Raw genomic sequence first — 21,840 nt, 5'->3', positions numbered from 1 at the left:
TTCCTTGGTACAGAACTCAATTGATAATCCAGGGCCAGAACAGACGGTATGGGATCTCTAACTTCCATGTGTGATACCAGGGAGCAGTTGACAGACCAGCTCCATCCCATGCACCAGTATTCACACCATGCCAGTCTGTGCTCCTCCTGCAGAAGACAGGCAACCTGGAGCAGCCACGATTGGTGTTCTGTACCTTCTCCTCAGCAAACTCAACAGGCAGCAACTTCTCCATCTCTTCAGAGAGGTGCCAGCTTCAAGATGCAAAGTGGCAGCACTCTCTGAACCTGAAGGCAACTTCCAAAAGAGTTTGGGAAATGCTGGCTCATTTTATACCTCAAGGTAAGTCATACAGAGGCACTGCTGGTAGCTGTAACTCAGATTAAGGGTGGTGGAGAAAGAACTGAGGCAGGGCAGGGGAGGTTTGGTCTCACAGCGCTCGTTTACTGCTACTGGCGGTGCGAGACAGGGAGGGTGCATGTGTGACCCGACCAGGCACTGCTGTCTGAATTCTCCCACCAGGGGTGCAGAATCACCTGAAGTGGAGCACTCACAGGGACATCACTCAAAGAAGTATCTGCACTTAGCTAAGAACTCAACAAAAGAAAACTGAGCTGGAACCAAATGGGTCAGGCATAAACAGGGAGCAGAGAGCAGAAGTTAAAAGGAGGCTCCAAGTCTCACCCATCCATGATGAGTAAAGAACTAAGCGTATGGACAATTGCTGGCTATTGAGCCTGGCAGGAAGACAAGCTTGCCCCTGCTGCTGCTAAGGCCATTGAATGGCTCACCACACCTGAGGTTTAAGTTCAGACATCATGAAGCACAAGATTCAAAGAGCAGGGATCTATCAGAGCTGCCTTTGGAGAAACATCCTTATGCACAAAAACTGGACAGGATAGTGTGACTGTCTAATGTCTTTACTGTTTTAAATTCTGTATTAAAAATTAATACATTAATTCCTTATAAAAAAGTAAGGCACGTGCAAACCACGTTGTGCAACTTCTGTCAGACCTTTACATCCCTTTTAATTAACAAGCATTATTACTTTAATTTGGCATTTCTAAAAAAATATTTTTTCCCCATGCATGATAATCTGGAAAAAAGTGTTTAGCACTGACATCACAAACAATTCTAAATTTTGCACTAAGGGGTGATATGGCCATTGTTGCTATAGTAATACAACATAAAAGCTGAGCAGCTTGAGTACAAACATTCTGAAGCTGGTGACATCACAATGTAAGAGAATGAAACAAGTTATATCCATTTTAGTCATATTCAGTAAGTGACAAGATTTGGCAACTCCAGTCTTTGTATCGCTAATGGTCAATCTCATTTGCACTGGTCACTGTCATACAATGCTGAAGACCATGGAAAGGTATTGTTCATAAGACACTTGAATCCAGCCATCCTGATCAGTATCATAGCGCCTGAATATGTCAGTCAGCCTCTGGAAAGAAACAAAGCGTTCAGATGAATGTAAACTGAGGTTTTTGGGATGCATTTCCAGCAAGAACAAATTCATGAGCTTTCCCTGGGGTGATTGTTTGGAAATTTAGATTCCATGACTAAGATAAAAGGTGGTTCTCTTTGTTCTTACCTGGTGGATGAATAAGCTTCCCCCTCGCCACCTCCCTGTGACATACCATGTCTTGAATTACATCTTTTATATATAATATGTAGCCTTTGAATTGTATACGTTCTGTTTAGCATCCAGCTCAATGTTTGTTAGCACATGACTGCCAAGAAATTTAGGGGGCAAAATTACTTCCCCATTGGACAGATAAGATTCGCAAGCTGGTTCAACAAGAACCTTTGTATGTTTGAAAAGCAAACCTTGCTATCTGTTATAAACTTGATGGGTCATGTGCTGCATCATACTTGCATGTAAATAACCATGCATAGTTATAGTGTTGTATAAAAATAAAGAGGCCTAGTATAAAAATACTATGGAAACAAGTTACCACTTTAATAACTTCACTATAACCAGCGACTATGCCTGTCAATCATTAAACATCTCTACTATATTAAACCAGAGTTTGGAATTACAATGCATAAGGCTGTGGGTGCTGATTAACATTACAAATGTTTGTAGGAAACTACTGATGTTTCTGCAGTGGGAAGACAGAACCACCAACAGTACAGAGCTAAGGAGATGACCCACAAAAAACAAAATGGAAATACTACTTGTCACTCTCTCCCTTTTCTGCATGCTGCACATTTGTCCACACCTTGTGGAATAAACACTGGCAGTAAGGAACATCACTCAGAATGCTGCAAAACTTTAGACAGTTTGTTGTTTTAGCACCACCGTGTCTCACTGAATCCTCCAGATTGTTTTCTGAGTACCATGGTAACAGAGGAACGCTGAGAGCTTTTCAGTGAGAGATCGTTTAGCCCTGCAGTGTAGGCTAAAATGAAAAATCTGTAATGCTGACTGAATGACAAACTCAGCTCTGAATTAAGCTTTAAAATACAATTCTCTATCGAGGAGTGGCTACAAAAAGATGATGGCTTCTAAAACGATTCATGTGCATAGTCAGTTATAACTTAGCAAAATCTTTTATCTGAACAGATATATTTCTATTGGGCTTGCAGAGCCAATAAAATTATGCAAGAACTGAAATATAAGAATTAGATTCTAGTCAGCAGGACAAATTCTATTTTAGTTACACCCTGTGCACCCCAGAAGACAACACTGGGGTTGCATGAATGTAAGCTAAGGCAGAATCTGGATTGCATAGTCTTCATTGCCATGAGCCACAAGACAAGAATTCAGCTTGGCTTTCAAAGGCCAGAATGAGTTTGCAAAGCCAGCAGAAAGTTTGTTTAAAAAAAGGGGGGGGATTGAAGGGGAGACCAGCTTTTCTCTAGAAGGCAAACATGGAATCTCTCGCTCAGTGATACTAAGTCACTTCTCAGACAAGAGCCACTCTAAAATAGGGAAGCACTTAGACATTGAGGTCTGTCATTTTGTACTTATTTGTACTATAGTAATGCCAAGAGGCCTCAAAGCACTTCACAGCTCAAGATTGAGCTTTAAGATTTTTCAAGGCTGATCAACACACAGGTGTATATAAGCACAGCGTTCCTAGGAGGTAGTATGTTAGTCATGTCAAATTAAATTCCTGATCCACCACATGCTTCAACTCCTGTACAAATCATGGCTTCCCATTTTGATATTAGATGTATTTCTTCTATTACCTGCAACACAACACAGCACTGAATGAAGTCATCAAAAGCAATTTGTCCTCTTCCTTGTCTGTCAAATTTCCGAACAAGGATATCATAGAATTGATCAGAGAGTCGATATCCTTAGAAGAAAAAGGATTACAAGTTTTACATGACCAAAGCTGGGTAGTTTATATAAGAGCATTATAACACACAAAAGCAAATGTGCGTAAGTTATGTTGCAACAAACAGGCAAGAGTCATTAAGTAAAAGTTGTAGAACAGTAATCAAACTTAAATGGATATTACAATATATTCATCTACTGAAGAAAATGCTCCAACAAAATAGAAGCAATATAAAAAACATGTGATGATTAAGAACATGACAAAAGAATGAATTGCAAACTCGATGAAATGAAATACTACAATGAATTTTAAATGATTATGCTGTTAGAAGGGAAATTAAAACAAGCGTTTAGGGCTGTGCTCAATATATTTTGTAATTAAACATTTTAATATCCTTTTTCATTGAAGTCAATTGAACAACTTGTTATCCGCTGCATCAAAAGAGAATGTAACTGTGCCGTAACAGGATGGCACAAGCTGTTTTTTCCAAATGCCATTTTCTGTTGAAGTCACAACTTCCAATTACTGCTAGGTGATACAAATGCCGTGATGGAGCAACCAAGAAGACTAGGAGTTTTGCTAATTACACAGTGAATTATTTTCAACCAATATTTTGTTGTTTGAAACACTCCACACACCTCATCTTTTTTTAACAAAGCTCACTAAGAGTAAGCTTAGCATGTGAAAATGTTAATACTTCATGCTTATATTAACACCTTTTATCACGGGGTCTGAACAGTGTTTTTAGAAAGGTGGGCAAATTATTATCCCATTTTACAGATGAGGAAATGGGGATAACATTAAGAGGGTTTGAGAGGAACTACTTAAATATTCTGAGGTCTTATGTCAAGTAAACAAGAGATCCTCTGGAGCACTTCTAGCAGAAGCTGTAAGGCACAGAGAAAAGATCTGGAACATGTTCTACTAGCAGTCTACCAGAGTACAACGGACGAAGGGATACAGTCAGTTGCGTACAGCAAGACTCTCATAAGATCCCTTTGGCCATGTGGAAATTTGAGTTTACTGGAACCTGTCACAGCTGCACCTACTGTAGGTTTTCAGAAGATCTAGGGGGTACCCATTTGATAGTTTCTGCACAGCTGCTTGAAAAGGGATGGTTAGAACTGGCTTATCTTTAAAATTCATGAGGATTATTCATTCTCCTCTGAAAAAGAGGCAGTGAAGAAAGCGTTAGCAATTCAGACACTTTGGCTGTTTTACCTGCTATATTTACAGTTAACAAATCAGGAGGAATTATCAAAAGGAGGGTTCAGAGCCTCTACAGTTTTTATCTGAAAATAGATAAAAATTAAAAGCTTCCTAATCTCAGCATTTGTAGGGCCTGATCTAAAGCCCAGTGAAGCCAGTGGGTGACTTCCCATTGACTTCAGTGGGCTCTAGATCATGCCCACATACTAAGGGGAGGTGTAGTAGACGACCATTAAAATAATCTTAAGGTTGTTCTATTTCAGAAAATTTCACCCTTTCCACAGGAGTGGAGGGGAGGGAGAAGAGGGATAACTCTTCCCCTTCCTCCTTTACTCCCGCTTAGCTAGCCTATAAGCTGCGTTACACACTAGCCTAACTTTTAGCAGTTCTGAGGTATATATAATGATGTGGCAATTTGAAGAACTAACTGTTTTAGAGCATTGGTTCTATGCAGATTTGATTCACATTTTTAAAAGAATTCAAGTTACCAAACAATGTGACTTCTCCATAGCAGAATGAGAGTCTTAATTTTGTTTTCAGCAGGTTACATATGTAATATTAACTTTACATATAAAGGTTAAGAACTTCTCATCAAAGCAGGATTTGTAGAATACAATTCAAAAGTTACTTAATATAGTTGAATACTGACAACTATCACTAGAAATGTACAGGTGCCTCAAGTGTCCCTGCGAAGGGAAACAGATTTATGCATTTCTCCAACAACTTTTTCCTTGTAGGTAATTAAATTTATTCCTTAAAGTTCTGGGAAAATTCTACAGCCTGTAAATGCTTTATGATCAATGGCACAGTGAGCCACTAATTAAAACATTTATAACTGAAACGTTGGTAAGACTTTTAGGGTGTTTAATAAAGTATGAATTTAAAGAGTCACACCAAGTTTGCATACATTGATTCCCATTAATTATTTTTCAATTTTATTCAACAAAAGAGTTCAGATGATCTGTAAGCTGCTCATGGCACAGATGTCAGTCTTTTGTGAAGTGCCACATACATCCAAATGAGAAATAGCCACATTCCACCTCAATTATTGCTTACAATTGATTATTCCATTGTGTCACAACTGCGAAGTGGCACAGCCTTAAAGATATTTAATTTAATTCTGGACAAAACCAGCCATTATATAGCAAACTATAACTATAAAAAAAATATTACCAAAACCTGTTAGTGCTTGCTTTAGTTCATTTTTATCAATCATTCCAGAATTATCTCTATCATACGTTCGAAAAACATTCTGCCAATCTGAGATATACTTCCAGACTCCAGTGAATTCATTGAAGTTCACGCCACCTTTGTTCTCTCTGTCAAACATGGCTGAAACAACATAATTGAAGGATTAATACATAAGAAACTATACTAAAGTCTTTAGTAAGATTTTGCCATCTTTAATAAGAGCTTGGTTGGACTGGCTGATGAGGTGGTAAACAAATGAATGGGAGGAGGATGTGTGAAAATAGTGCTGACCTGAAGTAGAAGTAGAAGAGTCCAGGAAAGCAGATAGGAGAGGAAGTGGTGAAATGGCAAAGGAGGATAGGAAAGAACAAAGGAAGTAACTGAAGAAGGCAACATGGAAGAGCAATTGTGTGACAGTGAAGTCTCCTAGCAATCAAATGGATCAGTAGCAGATTAGCATGAAGGTTTTGCTCTTCTGGAAGGAATTGCAAATCAGAAAGGGATAGAAAACCCCCCAAAGGATTCTTTAGCATTCAATCAGTCTCATTGGAAATTTCTATGACTTGTTACAACTATTTTATTTATTTATTACAATATAAGTTGGGCCCTACCAAATTCACGGTCCATTTTGCTCAATTTCACAGTCATTGGGTTTTAAAAATTGTAAATTGCTATTTAACTCTGAAATTTCAGTGTTGTAATTATAGGGATTCTGACCCCAAAAGAAGTTGGGGTGGGTGGGTTGCAAGGCTACTGGGTGGGGAGAGAGGAGGTTATGGTACTACTACTCTTACTTCTGCACTGATGCTGGCGGGGTGCTGCCTTCAGAGCTGGGCAGCCGGAGAGGGTGGCTGTTGGCCAAGTGCCCAGCTCTGAAGGCAGCACAGAAGCAAGGGTGTCAATTACTGTGACCCCCTAAAATAATGTTGTGATCCCCTTGTAACTCCCTTTTGGGTCAGGACCCTCCCAGTTTGAGAAACGCTGGTCTACCCTGTGAAATCTGTACAGAACAGGGTAAAATCCTCAAGAGACCAGATTTCATGGTCTGTGATGTGTTTTTCATGGCTGTGAATTTGGTAGGGACCTAAACATAAAATGGCACCAGACTTGAGATTCAATTTGAGCTCTATACTTGAACAGATTTGAGTAAATAATTATGAATACATTGTTTATAAGCTGTGTGAGGGAGGAACAGAGACATTTTTAAAGTTCCATTTGTTTGTCTCTTGCTATACCACTAACTTGCTACCAGCTTCTTTTGCATTGCTGAGAATTACTCCAATACCTGTCAGATGGTTTCTGCTTTTCCTCCTCCATTTTGGTCTTTTTTTTAGGTTAACATAGAATCAGTTTTTCTGCTTGATATTTGTAATTAGAACAAAGGCTTTAAAATTGTTTAATACCAGCAAGTCACTGGGAACAAACATGAAGACAATGCTACTGTCAAAAATTGGTGACTTTTTTCCCTATGTTTCTGACACATGCCATTTTCTCAGCTGTCTTGTAATCTTCCCTAACAGTTGCTCGGCAACCGTGGGAAAATACACACACACACAGAAAATATACTAATGACTACAGGTTTTCAAAACAGAGAAGGTGTCACTAGGTCTTTGGACTATTTCTTCCTAATGAATAGCTTTTTTGGAACAGGGTTACTGGAAGGGAGAACTGAAGCTTGTATTAATGATGTTCACAGTGTTACACAAAGCTGCTGCAAAGATCAGCTATAAAGAATATATTAGACATTGTACCATGTACTTTCAGTTTACTGTTAATCTAAAATGATGTAACTAAGTGCTGCAGCATGTGAAAACCTTAGCCATCAGCTACAGGAGATAATAAAAATGTTATTTAAAAGACATACCCTGAATATGTAACATTGTACAATTATACTTACACAGAATTGACCTGACAGTTGCTGGATTAAATGGAGTCCATGTTCCTGAAACAGACAGAAAAGCAGTATGGTGAAGCTTAAATAGGAAAAATAACCATAACACAAAAAAAACCACCATACCCCAGATGACAGCCTAGCTAGAAAGCTCAGAGGTGGATCTCGTGGAGGCAATACACAAAATAATACGGCTGTTTCTCAGTGGTATCTAAGGCCTCGTCTTCACGTATGGTGCAGCTGTAGCGCTTTACAGAAGATGCTACTATGCCAACAGGAGAGCTCTCCCATCAAGATAGCACTGTCTACGTGGGGGGTTAGGTCGCTATAATGACATCATCCACACTCCTGAGTGATGTAGTTATATCAATATAGGTCTCAAGTGTACACTTAGTGGCCTTAGTTTCAGGCAGACCCAACATTTTACAACTTTTGCACATCAACAGGAAAGTAACTCATTCTGCAGGTTGTTGAGACACTACTGCACGGATCAGGAAGGAATTTTTTTTCTCCCTTGGTACACAAGTGAGGAGGGAGCATATAAAGAAGAGGACAATATTTGTGTCTCTTCATTTGAGGTACTGGCAATATAAAATCTGGATTTACCATCTCATCCATTACGTTAAATACTACATGCATATAATTAAACATTTAAAAGAAGAATGTTCAATGGAATCCTTTGTGAAATACAAAGCTAATAGGGATTTTAGTCTTAAGTGCTTTGCTTTTATTTTACAGAAAAGTCAATAGTTCTTTATCCAGTCCAGAACTTTTAGGGCTGGCATTAGAATTCAAACTTTAGATTGTGTATAGTGTTAGAGTAAGACCTTTGATAACATTTGACCCGAGCATGCACAGAAGCTGTGATTTTTTTTTTTTTTAAAAAAAACTCTTTTCGTTTTCTTCACCAAATTTACTGCTTTCAGAGTAACAGCCGTGTTAGTCTGTATTCGCAAAAAGAAAAGGAGTACTTGTGGCACAAGTACTCCTTTTCTTTTTGCAAATTTACTGCATTACTCCTCATGGAAGCCAGTGTCAATGTTTCAAGTTTTATAGGTTTCAGAGTAGCAGCCGTTTTTTTTCCACTGAATGCATCTGAGGAAGTGAGCTGTAGCTCACGAAAGCTTATGCTCAAATAAATTGGTTAGTCTCTAAGGTGCCACTAGTACTCCTTTTCTTTTTTTCAAGTTTTATAATTATCCACAGTCACTTGATAAATTGCCCTGTTCTGTTCATGCCCTTTAAGCATCTGGCACCAAGTACTGTCAGAAGGTAGGCTGTGGCGCTAGATCAGAGGTGGGCAAACTATGGCCTGCGGGCTGGATCCGGCCCCTCAGGGCTTTGGATCTGGCCCACGGGATTGCCACCCCCATGGTGCCAAGGGCCCCACGCTGCTCCAGGAAGCGGGCAGACCACATCCCTGCAGCCCCTCCGGACGGGGTGGGGCAAAGAGCTCCGTGCGCTGCCCTTGCCTGAGGGTACCTCCCCCGAAGCTCCCACTGGCCGTGGTTCCCCATTCCTGGAGCCTGCCCTGGCCCCGGTGCACACTGTTGCCACCCCGGAGCTGTTCCAGGTAAGTGGAGCTGGGCTGGAGCTCGCACCCCAACCCCCTCCTGCAGCCAACTCCCTGCCCTGAGCCCCGCCTGCATCCCAACCCTCTGCCGCACCCCAACCCTGAGCCCTCTGCCTGCACCCCTCCTCCACCCCAACCCCCTTCCCTGAGCCCCCTCATACACCCTACACCCCTCCTCTGCCCCAACCCCTTGCCCTGAGCCCCTTCCTGCACACCACACCCTCTTTCCCACACCCCACACTCCCTCCCACACCCCAACCCCCTGCCCTGGCCCTGCAAGCTATTTCCCCACCCAGATGTGGCTCTCGGGCCAAAAAGTTTGCCCACCCCTGGGTTAGCTGGACCATTGGTCTTACCCCGTATGGCCGTTCTTATGAATGGCTGTTGGGATGATGTAAATCACAGTGATGAGTTCAAGAACCAAAAAAAACCCACTGGGTTATTTTTCTTGGGGGAGTTGTTTTCACCATCCACCTGCTTTTGAACAGCAGTGACAACCATTGGTGCTGTCTGCAGATTTGGATGTCAGTATGGCATTGGTTCACGTTTGGAAGGTCATCCTCATAACTGAGCTTATAACTGAGCTTATCACTGGTAATGAATGAAAATGGGCCACAAAGCATATTGAAAACCTAAATTCTACAAAAATAATGGCTTAGGCCTCTGCTCTCCATGGAAGTCTCCTATTTGCTGGCAGTACATAGGCTTTTCACTGTTGTCACAAAGTCACCGGCGCAATGCTCTGGAACTAGTCCACATGAAGTCAGCCAGGATTCTCGGGGAGCATGCCTCCTCTCTCTGAGCATACTGCTGCCAAGGCAAGAAGCTTACATAGCTTCGACCTTACTGGGCCTGACCTCAGAGCATTCAGCATCCCCTTCCACACCATGCGCTTCCTGCGGTGAGTCCGCCCGGGCGGGACTCCTGGGGAAGCCAGAGATCCCTGCACCCCAACTCTGCAGTCAGCTGTGACTCTCAGCTAGCATGCAGAACAGAAGGTTTATTAGTTGACAGGAATACAGTGTAGAACAGAGCTTACTGGCACAGAAATTAGTGACTTTCAGCCAAGTCCATCTTGGAATCCCAGGCCAGATGTCCTGGACTCCCCTCGCCAGTCCCCACAAGCAGACTGCCCAGTTTCTAGCGACCTGCCCTCAGACCTCCCCCGTTGCTCCTCCTCCTGGTCTTTGTCTTGCTTCCCGGGGCAAAGAGTCACCTGGTTGTACCCCCCTCCTGGGTCTCAGGTTACAAAGGGCACCGGCCATAGCATACGTGCAGGCAGCTGGAGCAGCCTCACCTGCCCCAGAGGCTCTCAGCCAAAGTCTCACATCTTATTCCTACCACCAAGACACTGCTACAGCACACAGGGAAACTGAGGCATATGCAGTAGTGATGCAAAACAGTAACACTCACATAGGCTCACATACAACATAAAGGAAAATACCCATTTCGTCACAACTGTCTGTTCAAGAAACTACAAATACACCCGCTTCTATAATAAGTTCATACTAAAAGAACTATTGCCCTGCCAATTACAGTGGCCACTGTTAAGTTGCAAGATTTGCCACCTCCCATGTCTCTTTTGCACAAAGATTCTCTCAGGATGAAGTGTGACCTGCTTGAATTCTTTCCAGTATTGTAAGTAGAAATGCCTTGGCAAATTGATAGAACTGTTTAGTGTGTACGGGCCAACTGATACAGCCAATAGGGGTTTAAAAAATAAAAATAAAAAAAAAGCTTTCAAGCAGCTTGCAGGCATTTCACTCCAAAAGTCTGGATCTTAATGTTTCTAGTATCTATGTCAATCTTTAGAATATTTCTCCTTTACAAAGTTAAAAGGGATGTGATAAGAACATCTATGTTCTTACTATGCACATTAGAAACTACAGTAAATTTATATACAACCATCTAGAAGCCTAGAAAAGAATGGGTGGAATCACTGGTGAATGGAAAGAGAGAAGGAGCTTGTGTGGAATCAACTGCCATTATATCCTGGGAGAAGGGAGTAGGTGGAATTGAGAATGGTTGGGGTGCTTGGTTTGTTAGAATACAAAAACTTATGGAATGTGGGCAAGATATCTGTTAATGCATTTATATAAACAGCCTAGCTCATCTGTTTTTCAGTCTTTCCAGTGTTCAATTCCTAAGTGGCGATTCCTTATAACTATATATAATGTTCAAACTGCTAACCAATACTGTGAACAGTCAAGGAAGAAAGGCATATAGAAATTATGGCAGTTGTATAACAACACTGAAGTGGGTCACAGAGAAAAAAAGGTTAATTTGAGGAATTTAAAGTAGAAAGGCTGGCAAAGACAGGTTTCCAAAATTATTGTAAACAAATTGTGAACAAAAACATTGACCCAAATTTCTTCAGTTTCTCTATTTTTGCCACAATTTTGAAGTTTCACCCTTTCAAGCAGGCTATTCTAGTTACTGGGTAAAAAAATGTGTGATACAGTGAGTAGTTCCTACTATCCCAGGTAAACAACTAATTTATTTTGCTGTTAGTCAGAAGACTAATGGCATTTTGTACTCCACAGTAAGTTCTGTTTCCTAGGTATATTCCAAGTCAGATGATTAGTAATAAAAATATTTTGTTCCTGATAGCACTGCAACCCAATGTCACTTCGCCTCACCTTCATCACAGACCCCTTGTGCAGAAAGGGTGACAGAATTAAACTTTGCAGGTATCCCACATGAAAGGAAAAGGGAATGCAACAGCTACCCAACACGAGCCTCTCAGGTGTTCCAGAAAAAGGCATGAAATTATCAGAAAAAACTGCCCACTGTAGTTAGACATCAAAGATGTATGAACAGCACCTCGTAGTCAACTGTAACTAAGACTTGTCTACACTTGAAATGCTACAGTGGGACCGGAAGAGCAGCTCTGTGTGGCCTGAAAGCTTGTCTCTCCCACCAGCAAAAGTTGGTCCAATAAAAGATATTGCCTCACCCACCTTATGACAGACTAAATAAATGGTTTTGTGAAGCACTAATGAGAACACTTTACCACCTCCTTCCTTCTGTAATATCCAGTTATTTCTGTCTCTATTAAAAACCATCACTGACCATTATACCTCTTACCATCCTAATTTCCTGCACCACGGTATGCAACAAAGATTACATATGCAGCAAGACAGGTTGGAAGTGCTCTTGTAAAATTTTCCTGGATTATACACTGGTCCTGGTTTAAAAAAAAATGAAGGGCACATTGAGAAGCGATGAGTAATATGGATCATAATTACACCCTAATTTCTGTGAAAACGAGGACAGCTGGAGGATGCTCTACTTAATGCTTTCTCTCTCCAGAATAAACAATCCAATGCAGAGAAACTGACAACTGGAGCTGAGCTAAGAGAGAATGTTAAAAAAAAAATCCAGTTCTTCTTTAAGGTCTGAAAAAAGAAACCTTCTGCAGCTATGAATTATACATCTTATCTGTCTCCGATTTTTGTTTTGCTCCCTTTTTTATTCACTTCTTGCTCAGTCTTCCACTGCAGAATTGCTCCCTGTTATATGTTAAGATTTTCAGTTTCCTTTTGTACTTCTTAGAAGAGATCTACATCATGTAACCAAAGGGGGAATAAGAAATGCATATGCTAAATTTATAAGAAGCTATTTTTTTCCCCTTAGTCACACTTACCGTTGGATAATGCCTGCTGAAGTTCACTGTCAGATATTACTCCACTCCTGTCTTTATCAACCCTGAAAACAAATACAAACTTTAAAGATTTCACCTTAAAATGTGTAACTTAAAAAAATTGTTTTAAATGAGAGAATTATTTCAGTAATAGTTTGAAAACTGTTTTTAATCAGAAAAAATTAAAAAAGGAGAACATTTATACTAATTAAAGCCCAGATTCAGGAAAAAAAATAAAAACAATCCAAACAACCAAACAAAAACCCTTAGGCCTTGTCTACATTCCAGTTTTGTTGACAGAAGTCAGGTTTCGTTGACAAAACAGTGGAGGTGCACACTCTTCAATGCTCCTTCCACCAACAAAACTCTCCTGCTTTGCCAGCGAAATAAAACCACCTTGACGAGAAGCGTAGAGCTTTTTGCAGTGAAGTTATATTGACAAAAAGTGTCAGCGTGGACACTGTGGTTGGTTATATTGGTATAAATGACATCCAGGTGGTGTCCCAAAATGCCCCATCCTGACTGTTCTAGTCAGCAGTTCAAACCCCGCTGCTCTGCAACCAGGTACACAGGCATCCGCCCCTCTCCCTTTACAGGCCCAGGAATTTTTGAAATTCTGCTTTGTTTGCTCGGTGTGGAGAGCTCATATCATATCTTCCCATTGACCATGGCGGCTCCATGAACCAAATAGTGTCCCACTTGAAGCACTCCGGAGCTGTTGGATCTGCTGAGTATATGGGGACGGGAGGTTGTGCAGTCCCAGCTCCACTCCAGCAAACATCAAGGAGCTGAAGCAGGCGTACCAGAAGGCAAGAGAGGCAAACCATTGCTCTGCTGCTGAAGACCAGCTGCTTCTATAAGGAGCTGGATGCCATCCTCAGCTGTGAGCCCACCTCCATGAACCCCATGGATACTTCCACGGGGCTGGAGACCGTGAAATCAACCCTGAGCACAAAGTAGTGGACAAGGAGGTTGAGTTGGAGGACAAGACGGGACAAGGTTGTCCAGGACCTCATCTTGACCCCAGACGGTTTGAGCCAGTCCCAGCACTCTGTCTTTAGACTGCACGATACAGGAGAAGGGAGCTCTGGTAAGCGATGTTTTTGAGTTGATGCTGCTCATTTATATGAGGCAGAGCTGTTCTTTGCTTTGTTATATTCTAGAAGTGGGTAAAGGGATAGAAATGTACACAACTAGCTGTGTTTGCGTGTGCTTCACATTCACCTGTGCAGCTAAGCAGTGCTGCGGAACAGTGTGGTGGTGTTGCACACTAGGATTTCACAGGAATTCTCCATAGAGATCTCTAAGAAACTTTCCTGGAGGTACTCGCCAATCCTCTGCTGAAGGTTCCTTGGCAGAGCTGTTTTGTTCCTTCCCCCATTGGCACAGGAAGGTTTCCTACAATTGGCAGTCACTTGTGCAGGGACGCAAAGCGGCATACAGGTAAGCAGCCTAGGGACCCAGTCTGAAGCTGCATGCATCCAGGAGATGCACCCTTTCATCCTTGCTTATCCTCAGGAGTGAGATATCTGCTACAATGACCCCTGCCTGTTGAAAGTGGTGGCAGAATTTACAATTTTGTCCCCAATCACCTGCAGTGAACCCCTTAAACACCTAAACCCATTGCCCTATCTTGAGCCCCTCCCCGGGCTGAACTAATCATGGTTAAGGCATTAGCTGAGCTCTGTGCTTGCCAAGAGAAAATGAGAAACAGATTCGTATGTAAAACAAAGAGCTGTATTTTACTAGCATGATTCAATGTTGTGAGTGTACTAACAATCATGATTCTGTTTCTTGTGCTTCTGCGGATGTGACCTTCAGGGTGGAGCGCTTCCACCAGATACGGAAGCGACTGAGGAAGAGCAAGGAGGACATGTTTCAAGATGTGCTCCAATCCTTGGAGGACGATAAACAAGAACGCAGGGTGTGGAGAGAGACTTTAAAAGAAAATTATAAAATAGACAGGCAGGATAAAAAGGGGAGTCAGTACCAAATTTTAATAGATCAGCAGTGGATGATAAAAAATGATGGAGGACCAAACAGAGATGTTGGAAGTCCCTAATCATGCCGCAGGCAGAATTCATGTGTGCTCTCCTCCACTACAGCCAATACAGAACTGCTTGCCCTGCTCTCCCCAAACTCCTCCCATATATTCCTTCCAATCTCCTAACACATCTTGATACCCTATTCACTCTACCTCTACTCGACAGCTTCCAAAATGATAGCTGGACTTGCACTCAGCTCTGAGAGACCACCCTGCCCTTCATTGTCATCTCCCTTCCCATCAAGTGTTTTGTGTATGTTGCTTATTTATATATAACAAAAAACAAAAATTATCTGAAAGATCACCAACCTTTGTCTGTCTCCCACACACAGTGGTTGCTACTGAAATTAATACACAATGGCAACTGGATCATTTGCAGACTACAAATCACAGTCAGGAATCATTAAGTTATCACCTTGCATGACAATTTTAAAGCATGGCAGAGAGCTGTACAGAAAGAGATATTAGTGGTGCTAATTGTCAAAATGGTGCCTCAAGGCCTTCCTGTTTCGAATAGTACCCTGTTGTGTCCCTCTAGTAGCCCTGGTATATGGCTGCTCAAAATCAGCTGCTAGGTGATCTGCCTCTGCATTCCACACCGCAGGGGGAAACTTTGGACCCTTAGCCTCACAAATATTATGGAGTGCACAGCAAGCTGCTAGGACCATGGGAATATCTTCCTCATTTAGGTCTAATCTGCCATTAAAAGCACGCTGGCGCTGCCTTTATCTGCCAAATGCAGATACCATTCTATGGTCATTATTCACCTCCTCAGCCTATTGTTGAAGTGCTCCTTGCTGCTGTCCAGGTTTCCCATATAAGGCTTCATAAGCCATAGGTGCAAGGGGCAGGCTGGGTCTCCCAGAATCACTATGGACATTTCAACATCCCCCACTGGAATGTTCTGGTCTGGAAAGAAAGTTCCTCCTTGCAGCTTTCCATACAGCAGTGGTTCTCAACCACCCCGTGGGGGTCCACCAAGTAGGTTTCAGGGGGTCCACCAAGCAGGGCCAGCATTAGACTTGCTGGGGCCCAGTGCAGAAAGCCACCTGGAGCTGAAGCCAAAGCCACAGCAACTTAGCTTTGTGGGATCCCCTGCCCAGGACCCCACGCCACAATTGCCTTGCTTGCTACCCCCAATGCCTGCCCTGGCTTTTATATGCAGAAAAACAGTTGTGGCACAAGTGGGCTGTGGAGTTTTTAATAGCACATTGGGGGGGGCCCTCAAAAAAAAAAAAAAAAGGTTGAGAACCCCTGCTACACAGGCCAGTGTTCCTGAAGATGCATGTGTCATATACCTTCCCGGACCACCGTGTGTTGATGTCAGTGAAACGCCCATGGTGATCCACAGACGCCTGCAATACCATAGAGAAGCACCCCTTTCTATTAATGTACTCCACTGCAAGACAGTCCGGGTCCAAAATCGGGATATGCGTGCCATTTACTGCCCTGCTGCAGTTCGGGAATCCAATTGCTGCAAAGCTACCCACTATTTCATGCATATTTCCAAGAGTCAAAGTCCTTCGTAGCAGGAAGAGACTAATGGCCCTGCACACTTGCCTTAACGCAGCCCCAACGGTGTACTTCCCGACGGCAAACTGATTTGCAACTGACTGGTAGAAGTCTGGAGTTGCCAGCTTCCACACAATTGCCACGTGCTTCTCCACCAAGAGGGCGGCTCTCATTTTGATGTCCTTTTGCTACACCGCTGGGGTGAGCTCTGCACACAGTTCCAGGAAGATGGCTTTCCGCATCTGAAAGTTCTGCATCCACTGCTCGTCATCCCAGACCTGCATATCAGTGTGATCCCATCACTCATTGCTTGCTTCCTGAGCCCAAAAGCAAGGGTCCACCATGTGCTGCTGCTCCATGAATGCCAAAAGTACGCTGGTGGTGTTTCTTTCTAGGGCATGCAGCAGGTCAGGCAACTCTGATCCCTGTTCAGATTGGGTGCTCATGACAGACTGCATGACCAACCACGATGTGTTCACAACAGTGGAGAGCGGTGCAGGATCCATCTTTTCAGACAGAGATGGCAGCCATACAGCTAACACAGGTCATTGAAAAATGCCGCAAAACACAGTTGGAAGCCCATGGAATGATGGGATGGAAAACACTGTATTGTGGGACACTGAGCCTGTAACCATGATGCACTGCGATCCACTCTGCCTTCCCACAACTCCTAGCTACAGAAAGTGATGAGTGCACAGTGGGATAGCTACCCAGTTTACTTCATCCACTGTTGATGATAGAGCACCAACTGTGGATGCGCTCCGCCAACGGAAGGAGTGTCATGTGAACATGCACAAGTTATGTAATTATACCACTCTTTGATCGTCGGCATAACTTGCTCAACAAAACTCTTAAGTGTAAACAAGGCCTTACGCACATGCTTTACTTGACTGGCATGCACAGTCCCACTGAAGTCAGAGAGACTACTCGCAGTAATATAATTAAGCATATTTAAGTATCTGTAGAATTGGGGCCTTTTTAAAAGTTGTTTTTTTTTTTTATCCTGCCTGCTAAAATAAGACATCTTTAAAAAAGGGAAGAAGGAGGATCCAGGGAACTACAGGCCAGTCAGCCTCACCTCAGTCCCTGGAAAAATCATGGAGCAGGTCCTCAAAGAATCAATCCTGATGCACTTGCATGAGAGGAAAGTGATCAGGAACAGCCAGCATGGATTCACCAAGGGAAGGTCATGCCTGACTAATCTAATCACCTTTTATGATGAGATTACTGGTTCTGTGGATGAAGGGAAAGCAGTGGATGTATTGTTTCTTGACTTTAGCAAAGCTTTTGACACGGTCTCCCACAGTATTCTTGTCAGCAAGTTAAGGAAGTATGGGCTGGATGAATGCACTATAAGGTGGGTAGAAAGCTGGCTAGATTGTCGGGCTCAACGGGTAGTGATCAATGGCTCCATGTCTAGTTAGCAGCCGGTATCAAGTGGAGTGCCCCAAGGGTCGGTCCTGAGGCCGGTTTTGTTCAATATCTTCATAAATGATCTGGAGGATGGTGTGGATTGCACTCTCAGCAAATTTGCGGATGATACTAAACTGGGAGGAGTGGTAGATACGCTGGAGGGGAGGGATAGGATACAGAAGGACCTAGACAAATTGGAGGATTGGGCCAAAAGAAATCTGATGAGGTTCAATAAGGATAAGTGCAGGGTCCTGCACTTAGGACGGAAGAACCCAATGCACCGCTACAGACTAGGGACCGAATGGCTAGGCAGCAGTTCTGCGGAAAAGGACCTAGGGGTGACAGTGGACGAGAAGCTGGATATGAGTCAGCAGTGTGCCCTTGTTGCCAAGAAGGCCAATGGCATTTTGGGATGTATAAGTAGGGGCATTGCCAGCAGATCGAGGGACGTGATCGTTCCCCTCTATTCGACATTGGTGAGGCCTCATCTGGAGTACTGTGTCCAGTTTTGGGCCCCACACTACAAGAAGGATGTGGATAAATTGGAGAGAGTCCAGCGAAGGGCAACAAAAATGATTAGGGGTCTAGCACACATGACTTATGAGGAGAGGCTGAGGGAGCTGGGATTGTTTAGTCTGCAGAAGAGAAGAATGAGGGGGGATTTGATAGCTGCTTTCAACTACCTGAAAGGGGGTTCCAAAGAGGATGGCTCTAGACTGTTCTCAATGGTAGCAGATGACAGAACGAGGAGTAATGGTCTCAAGTTGCAGTGGGGGAGGTTTAGATTGGATATTAGGAAAAACTTTTTCACTAAGAGGGTGGTGAAACACTGGAATGCGTTACCTAGGGAGGTAGTAGAATCTCCTTCCTTAGAGGTTTTTAAGGTCAGGCTTGACAAAGCCCTGGCTGGGATGATTTAACTGGGAATTGGTCCTGCTTTGAGCAGGGGGTTGGACTAGATGACCTTCTGGGGTCCCTTCCAACCCTGATATTCTATGATCTTGTCTTCTCTAAAGCCATTCATTACAAAGCTTATCATGTAAATATGTTACAGGTATCACAAATATAATCCTTTTAACTGGTGATAAAAAGTATCAAGGGCCACAGGAATAGGAAAAATAATCATGAATAGAAATGAATATATGTATAGTTATGAATGAATCGTCAAAGACGCTGGTAAGCCACCAAAAAAACCCCAAACAATTTGAGTATATGCCACCGAAAACAATCAACTCAATAATATGATATTTAAAATGAGTGTGAAAACCTGCGCAATGAACATTGAACTAATGGAAAAGAAAAGGCAGGGAATAGATGAAAGAAACCCATATTATTAAAACCAAGCAGGTGGAGCACTACAAATACTGAGAGTGACCTTTGGAGAAAAAATAATCAGTAAGGGATAATCACCTCATCACAGGTTTTGGCATACAACACGAAGTATTAGCTATTAATTAGCTATATGAGAGACATCTTAGAAGAGCACAACGCATGATGCTCATCAAGCGCTCCAGTAAAAGCGCAATAGAGTGGGGAAACCTACAGTCTGTTTCAGGGTTGCTTTCCCTACCCCCAAAGAGAGGATCAGGCCCCACGTTTATTTTGTCCCGCAGTGTCCCCAGGAGCTGCAAGTAGCGCTGCGCCCAGTACGTGCTCAGCCGCCCTCAGAGCCGGCGGCTCCGAAGGGACTTCACACACCTCCCAGCCTCAGTGCTGACATGGGAGGGGCTGCTCTTCAGGCCTGTCTGCACACCCCTCTCAGCCAGGCCAGCGCGGCTAGACCGGAACGGCCCGGCGCGGACAGGTTGGGCCGCTCTCCGTCCCAGCAGGGGCTATTCCCACACTGCCCCGGGTGCAGCCACCTCCACCCCGCGGCCGGGCGGGAGGAACTGACCCACCGATCGCGGTGCTGCACCGGGCCAGACGCGGCCTTTGAAGAGGGAGGGGGCGGCGAGGCTCAGCTGGGCGGGGACCCGCGGTGGGAGCCGGGCGGGGTAACCCGGCGGCTCCGGGCAGGCTGAGGGGAAGGGGGCCCCAGGGTGTTTGCTGCTGGCGGGGACACCCGAGTAACGGCAGCCGCATCCCCTCGGCGCGGGGGCTCTCACCTCTGGAACACGCCCCACAGGAAGTTGGGCTCCTGCATACCCGGGGCGCCGGGCCCCGCGCCGGGCCGATACTGATACCCTGCTGCCATCGCCCTCCCGCGCCACACAACCCTGCTCGCTCGCAACAGCGACCCAGCTCCGCAACGGTCAGGAGACCGCGAACTCTTACCTCACTTCCGCTTCCTGCCCGTCTACGGCGCAGCGTCCCTGCGGGGATCACATGACTGACCAGCCTTGCGAGCGGCCTGGCTCCGCCCCTGGGATTCCACAGCGGGGTGGGGAACGACCCCCCCCCACTGTGGGGATTCTAAGAGAAACCCCGCCCCTTCTTACCCCCAGGCGAATCTTTCAAGCGCAACGGCTCTTCTGATGCGGCTGTTACGCGCCCCTCCCTCCTCCGCAGTGTGGTGTACGCGCGCTCCGTCACCCCTCGCGCCGCTGCCGCCAGCGTTCTCCGAACTCCAGCCCGCTCGCGCACTCTTGGGGGGGGTCGGGTCCGCTGTCCCCTGGAACGAAGGGGGCGGGGGAATGGCGCCCTCCAGAGCGCGCGCCGGGGGGTGCTGAGGGGCCGCCCGGTGAAGCTGGCGGTGCGATGACTCCCTCGTCCCGCCCGAGCCGGCCACTGGCGGTTGGAAACAGGCCCCAGGCTGGCCTCTGCTGTATCCGAGGCGCTGATCCCTGCACCTAAAGGTCTCTTAACTGTATCCTACGTGATTACCCCATTTCGGTTTCAGGGCCGGTGCAAGGGTATTTTGCGCCCTAGCCGAAACTTCCACCTTGCGGCCCCCCCCACGCAGACAACCTCCGAAAACTAGTGAACTGAGCATTATACACAGCCTGTCAGAACGGTTAAGGGCTGTCGTAACTTTTTTTTTTTTGCCTTTTAGGCATTTCAGTTGTTTGCCTTTGCCTCTGTTGGTGTCCCATTCAAAGTCTTATTATTGCGTAAAGCTAAACAATTGAGCCTTGCATTGCGTCACCAGCCAGATTAAGCAGGGTGACAAACCCCCCTTGCCCCAAAGGGCCATTATCCCTTGGTGACTAATTTCTACTCCAAATCTGTAAAGCGTACTTTTAAGGTAAATACATTATTCCTTCAGTATTACCCCTGCATCCATCTCACAATGATTCTCACTCTTGACAAGTTAGCAGCCTTGTGTAAATCCCTTCCACGTTCCTCTTTGTGGGTAAGTGCCTGTAAGACACGTGTAAGGTGCAGTGAGTTTGTCAGGCCTGCGGTGACAGCTGTTTATGAAGATCAGGGGGCCCTTTGCCAAGGGGTGCTGGTGTCACAGTGAGCTGACAGTGGTGGCTGACAGTATGGGGCAGGGCACTGAGGCTGGTGGGGCAGGTAACACTCACTGGGCTGGGCGGCAGGCAGTGCCGGGATGGGGCAGGGGCAGTCTCCAGTGCTTGGGCCACGCCAGAGCCAGCCGCCTCTTCACCTTGGAGTCTCTCCCACTTGCCCGGGGGCCACTCCTCCTTTCAGGCTCCCCAGCCACTGCCGCCCGGCGCCACTGTGGAGGAGACACAAGGGGCCGGGCTCAGGTGAGGCCCCACACCTGCCCGCCAAGAGCAGCAGGAACCGGGCACCACTCAGGGGGAGCCAGGCCGCCCGAGCCCAGGGCACCTATGCTCCCTGCCTGCCCCTGCTGCCCTGGGCTCGGGCCACCTGCCGAGCGGCGCCTAGTTCCTGCTGCTCTTGGTCGGCAGGTGCGGGGCCCCAGCCGAGCCTGTCCCCTTGCGTCTCTGTGGCAGCGCCCCCTGCTCGCGTCCTCCCGGGCAGCCGCAGCCAGGGAGGCTGAGAGGATGGCCCCTGGGTAAGTGGGGGAGACTTCAAGGCGAAGAGGCTGCTGGCCCTGGCGCGAACCAAACGCTGGAGACTGACAGGTACTTGCCCCTGAGCAATAGTATAAAAAAAAATTTGGGGGCACTGCTTTTTGTCGCCCCCAAATCTTGGCACCCT

At 45.1% G+C, this 21,840-nt stretch overlaps 1 protein-coding gene across 3 annotated transcripts; it reads right to left on the bottom strand.

Annotated features, from left to right (window-relative positions):
• Window positions 1–901: 901 nt before the first annotated feature.
• PDCD6 (programmed cell death 6) lies at window positions 902–20,115 on the bottom strand. 3 transcript variants are annotated; one of them, XM_084619050.1, is made up of 6 exons: window positions 20,044–20,115; window positions 12,804–12,865; window positions 7,591–7,635; window positions 5,676–5,834; window positions 3,202–3,311; window positions 902–1,447 (listed from the first exon to the last, which is right to left on the bottom strand). In XM_084619050.1, the coding sequence occupies exons 4-6, from the start codon at window positions 5,830–5,832 to the stop codon at window positions 1,349–1,351; spliced, it is 366 nt and encodes a 121-aa protein (XP_084475176.1). In that variant the 5' UTR covers window positions 5,833–5,834; window positions 7,591–7,635; window positions 12,804–12,865; window positions 20,044–20,115; the 3' UTR covers window positions 902–1,348. The 3 variants fall into 3 exon arrangements, with proteins under 3 accessions (XP_084475176.1, XP_084475174.1, XP_084475175.1); XM_084619048.1 differs by lacking the exon at window positions 20,044–20,115 and adding an exon at window positions 19,875–20,037; XM_084619049.1 differs by lacking the exon at window positions 20,044–20,115 and adding an exon at window positions 19,875–20,037 and having other exon boundaries at window positions 5,682–5,834.
• Window positions 20,116–21,840: the final 1,725 nt, after the last annotated feature.

The sequence above is a fragment of the Lepidochelys olivacea genome (assembly GCF_965140295.1).
Source record: "Lepidochelys olivacea isolate rLepOli2 genome assembly, chromosome: 2".
NCBI lineage: Eukaryota > Metazoa > Chordata > Testudines > Cheloniidae > Lepidochelys > Lepidochelys olivacea.
The sequence above is the reverse complement of the archived record's forward strand: the minus strand, read 5'-3'. Positions and strand labels throughout refer to the sequence as shown.

What these genes read in the sequence shown, in the direction of transcription:
- PDCD6 (XM_084619048.1), bottom strand. Translation starts at nt 19,963, where the DNA reads ATGGCAGCAGGGTATCAGTATCGGCCCGGCGCGGGGCCCGGCGCCCCG. An exon ending in CTGTGGGGCGTGTTCCAGAG is followed by an intron (nt 12,866 to 19,874) that starts GTGAGAGCCCCC and finishes ATTTGTTTTCAG; the next exon opens with GGTTGATAAAGACAGGAGTG. An exon ending in AACTGTCAGGTCAATTCTGT is followed by an intron (nt 5,835 to 7,590) that starts GTAAGTATAATT and finishes ATGTTGTTTCAG; the next exon opens with CCATGTTTGACAGAGAGAAC.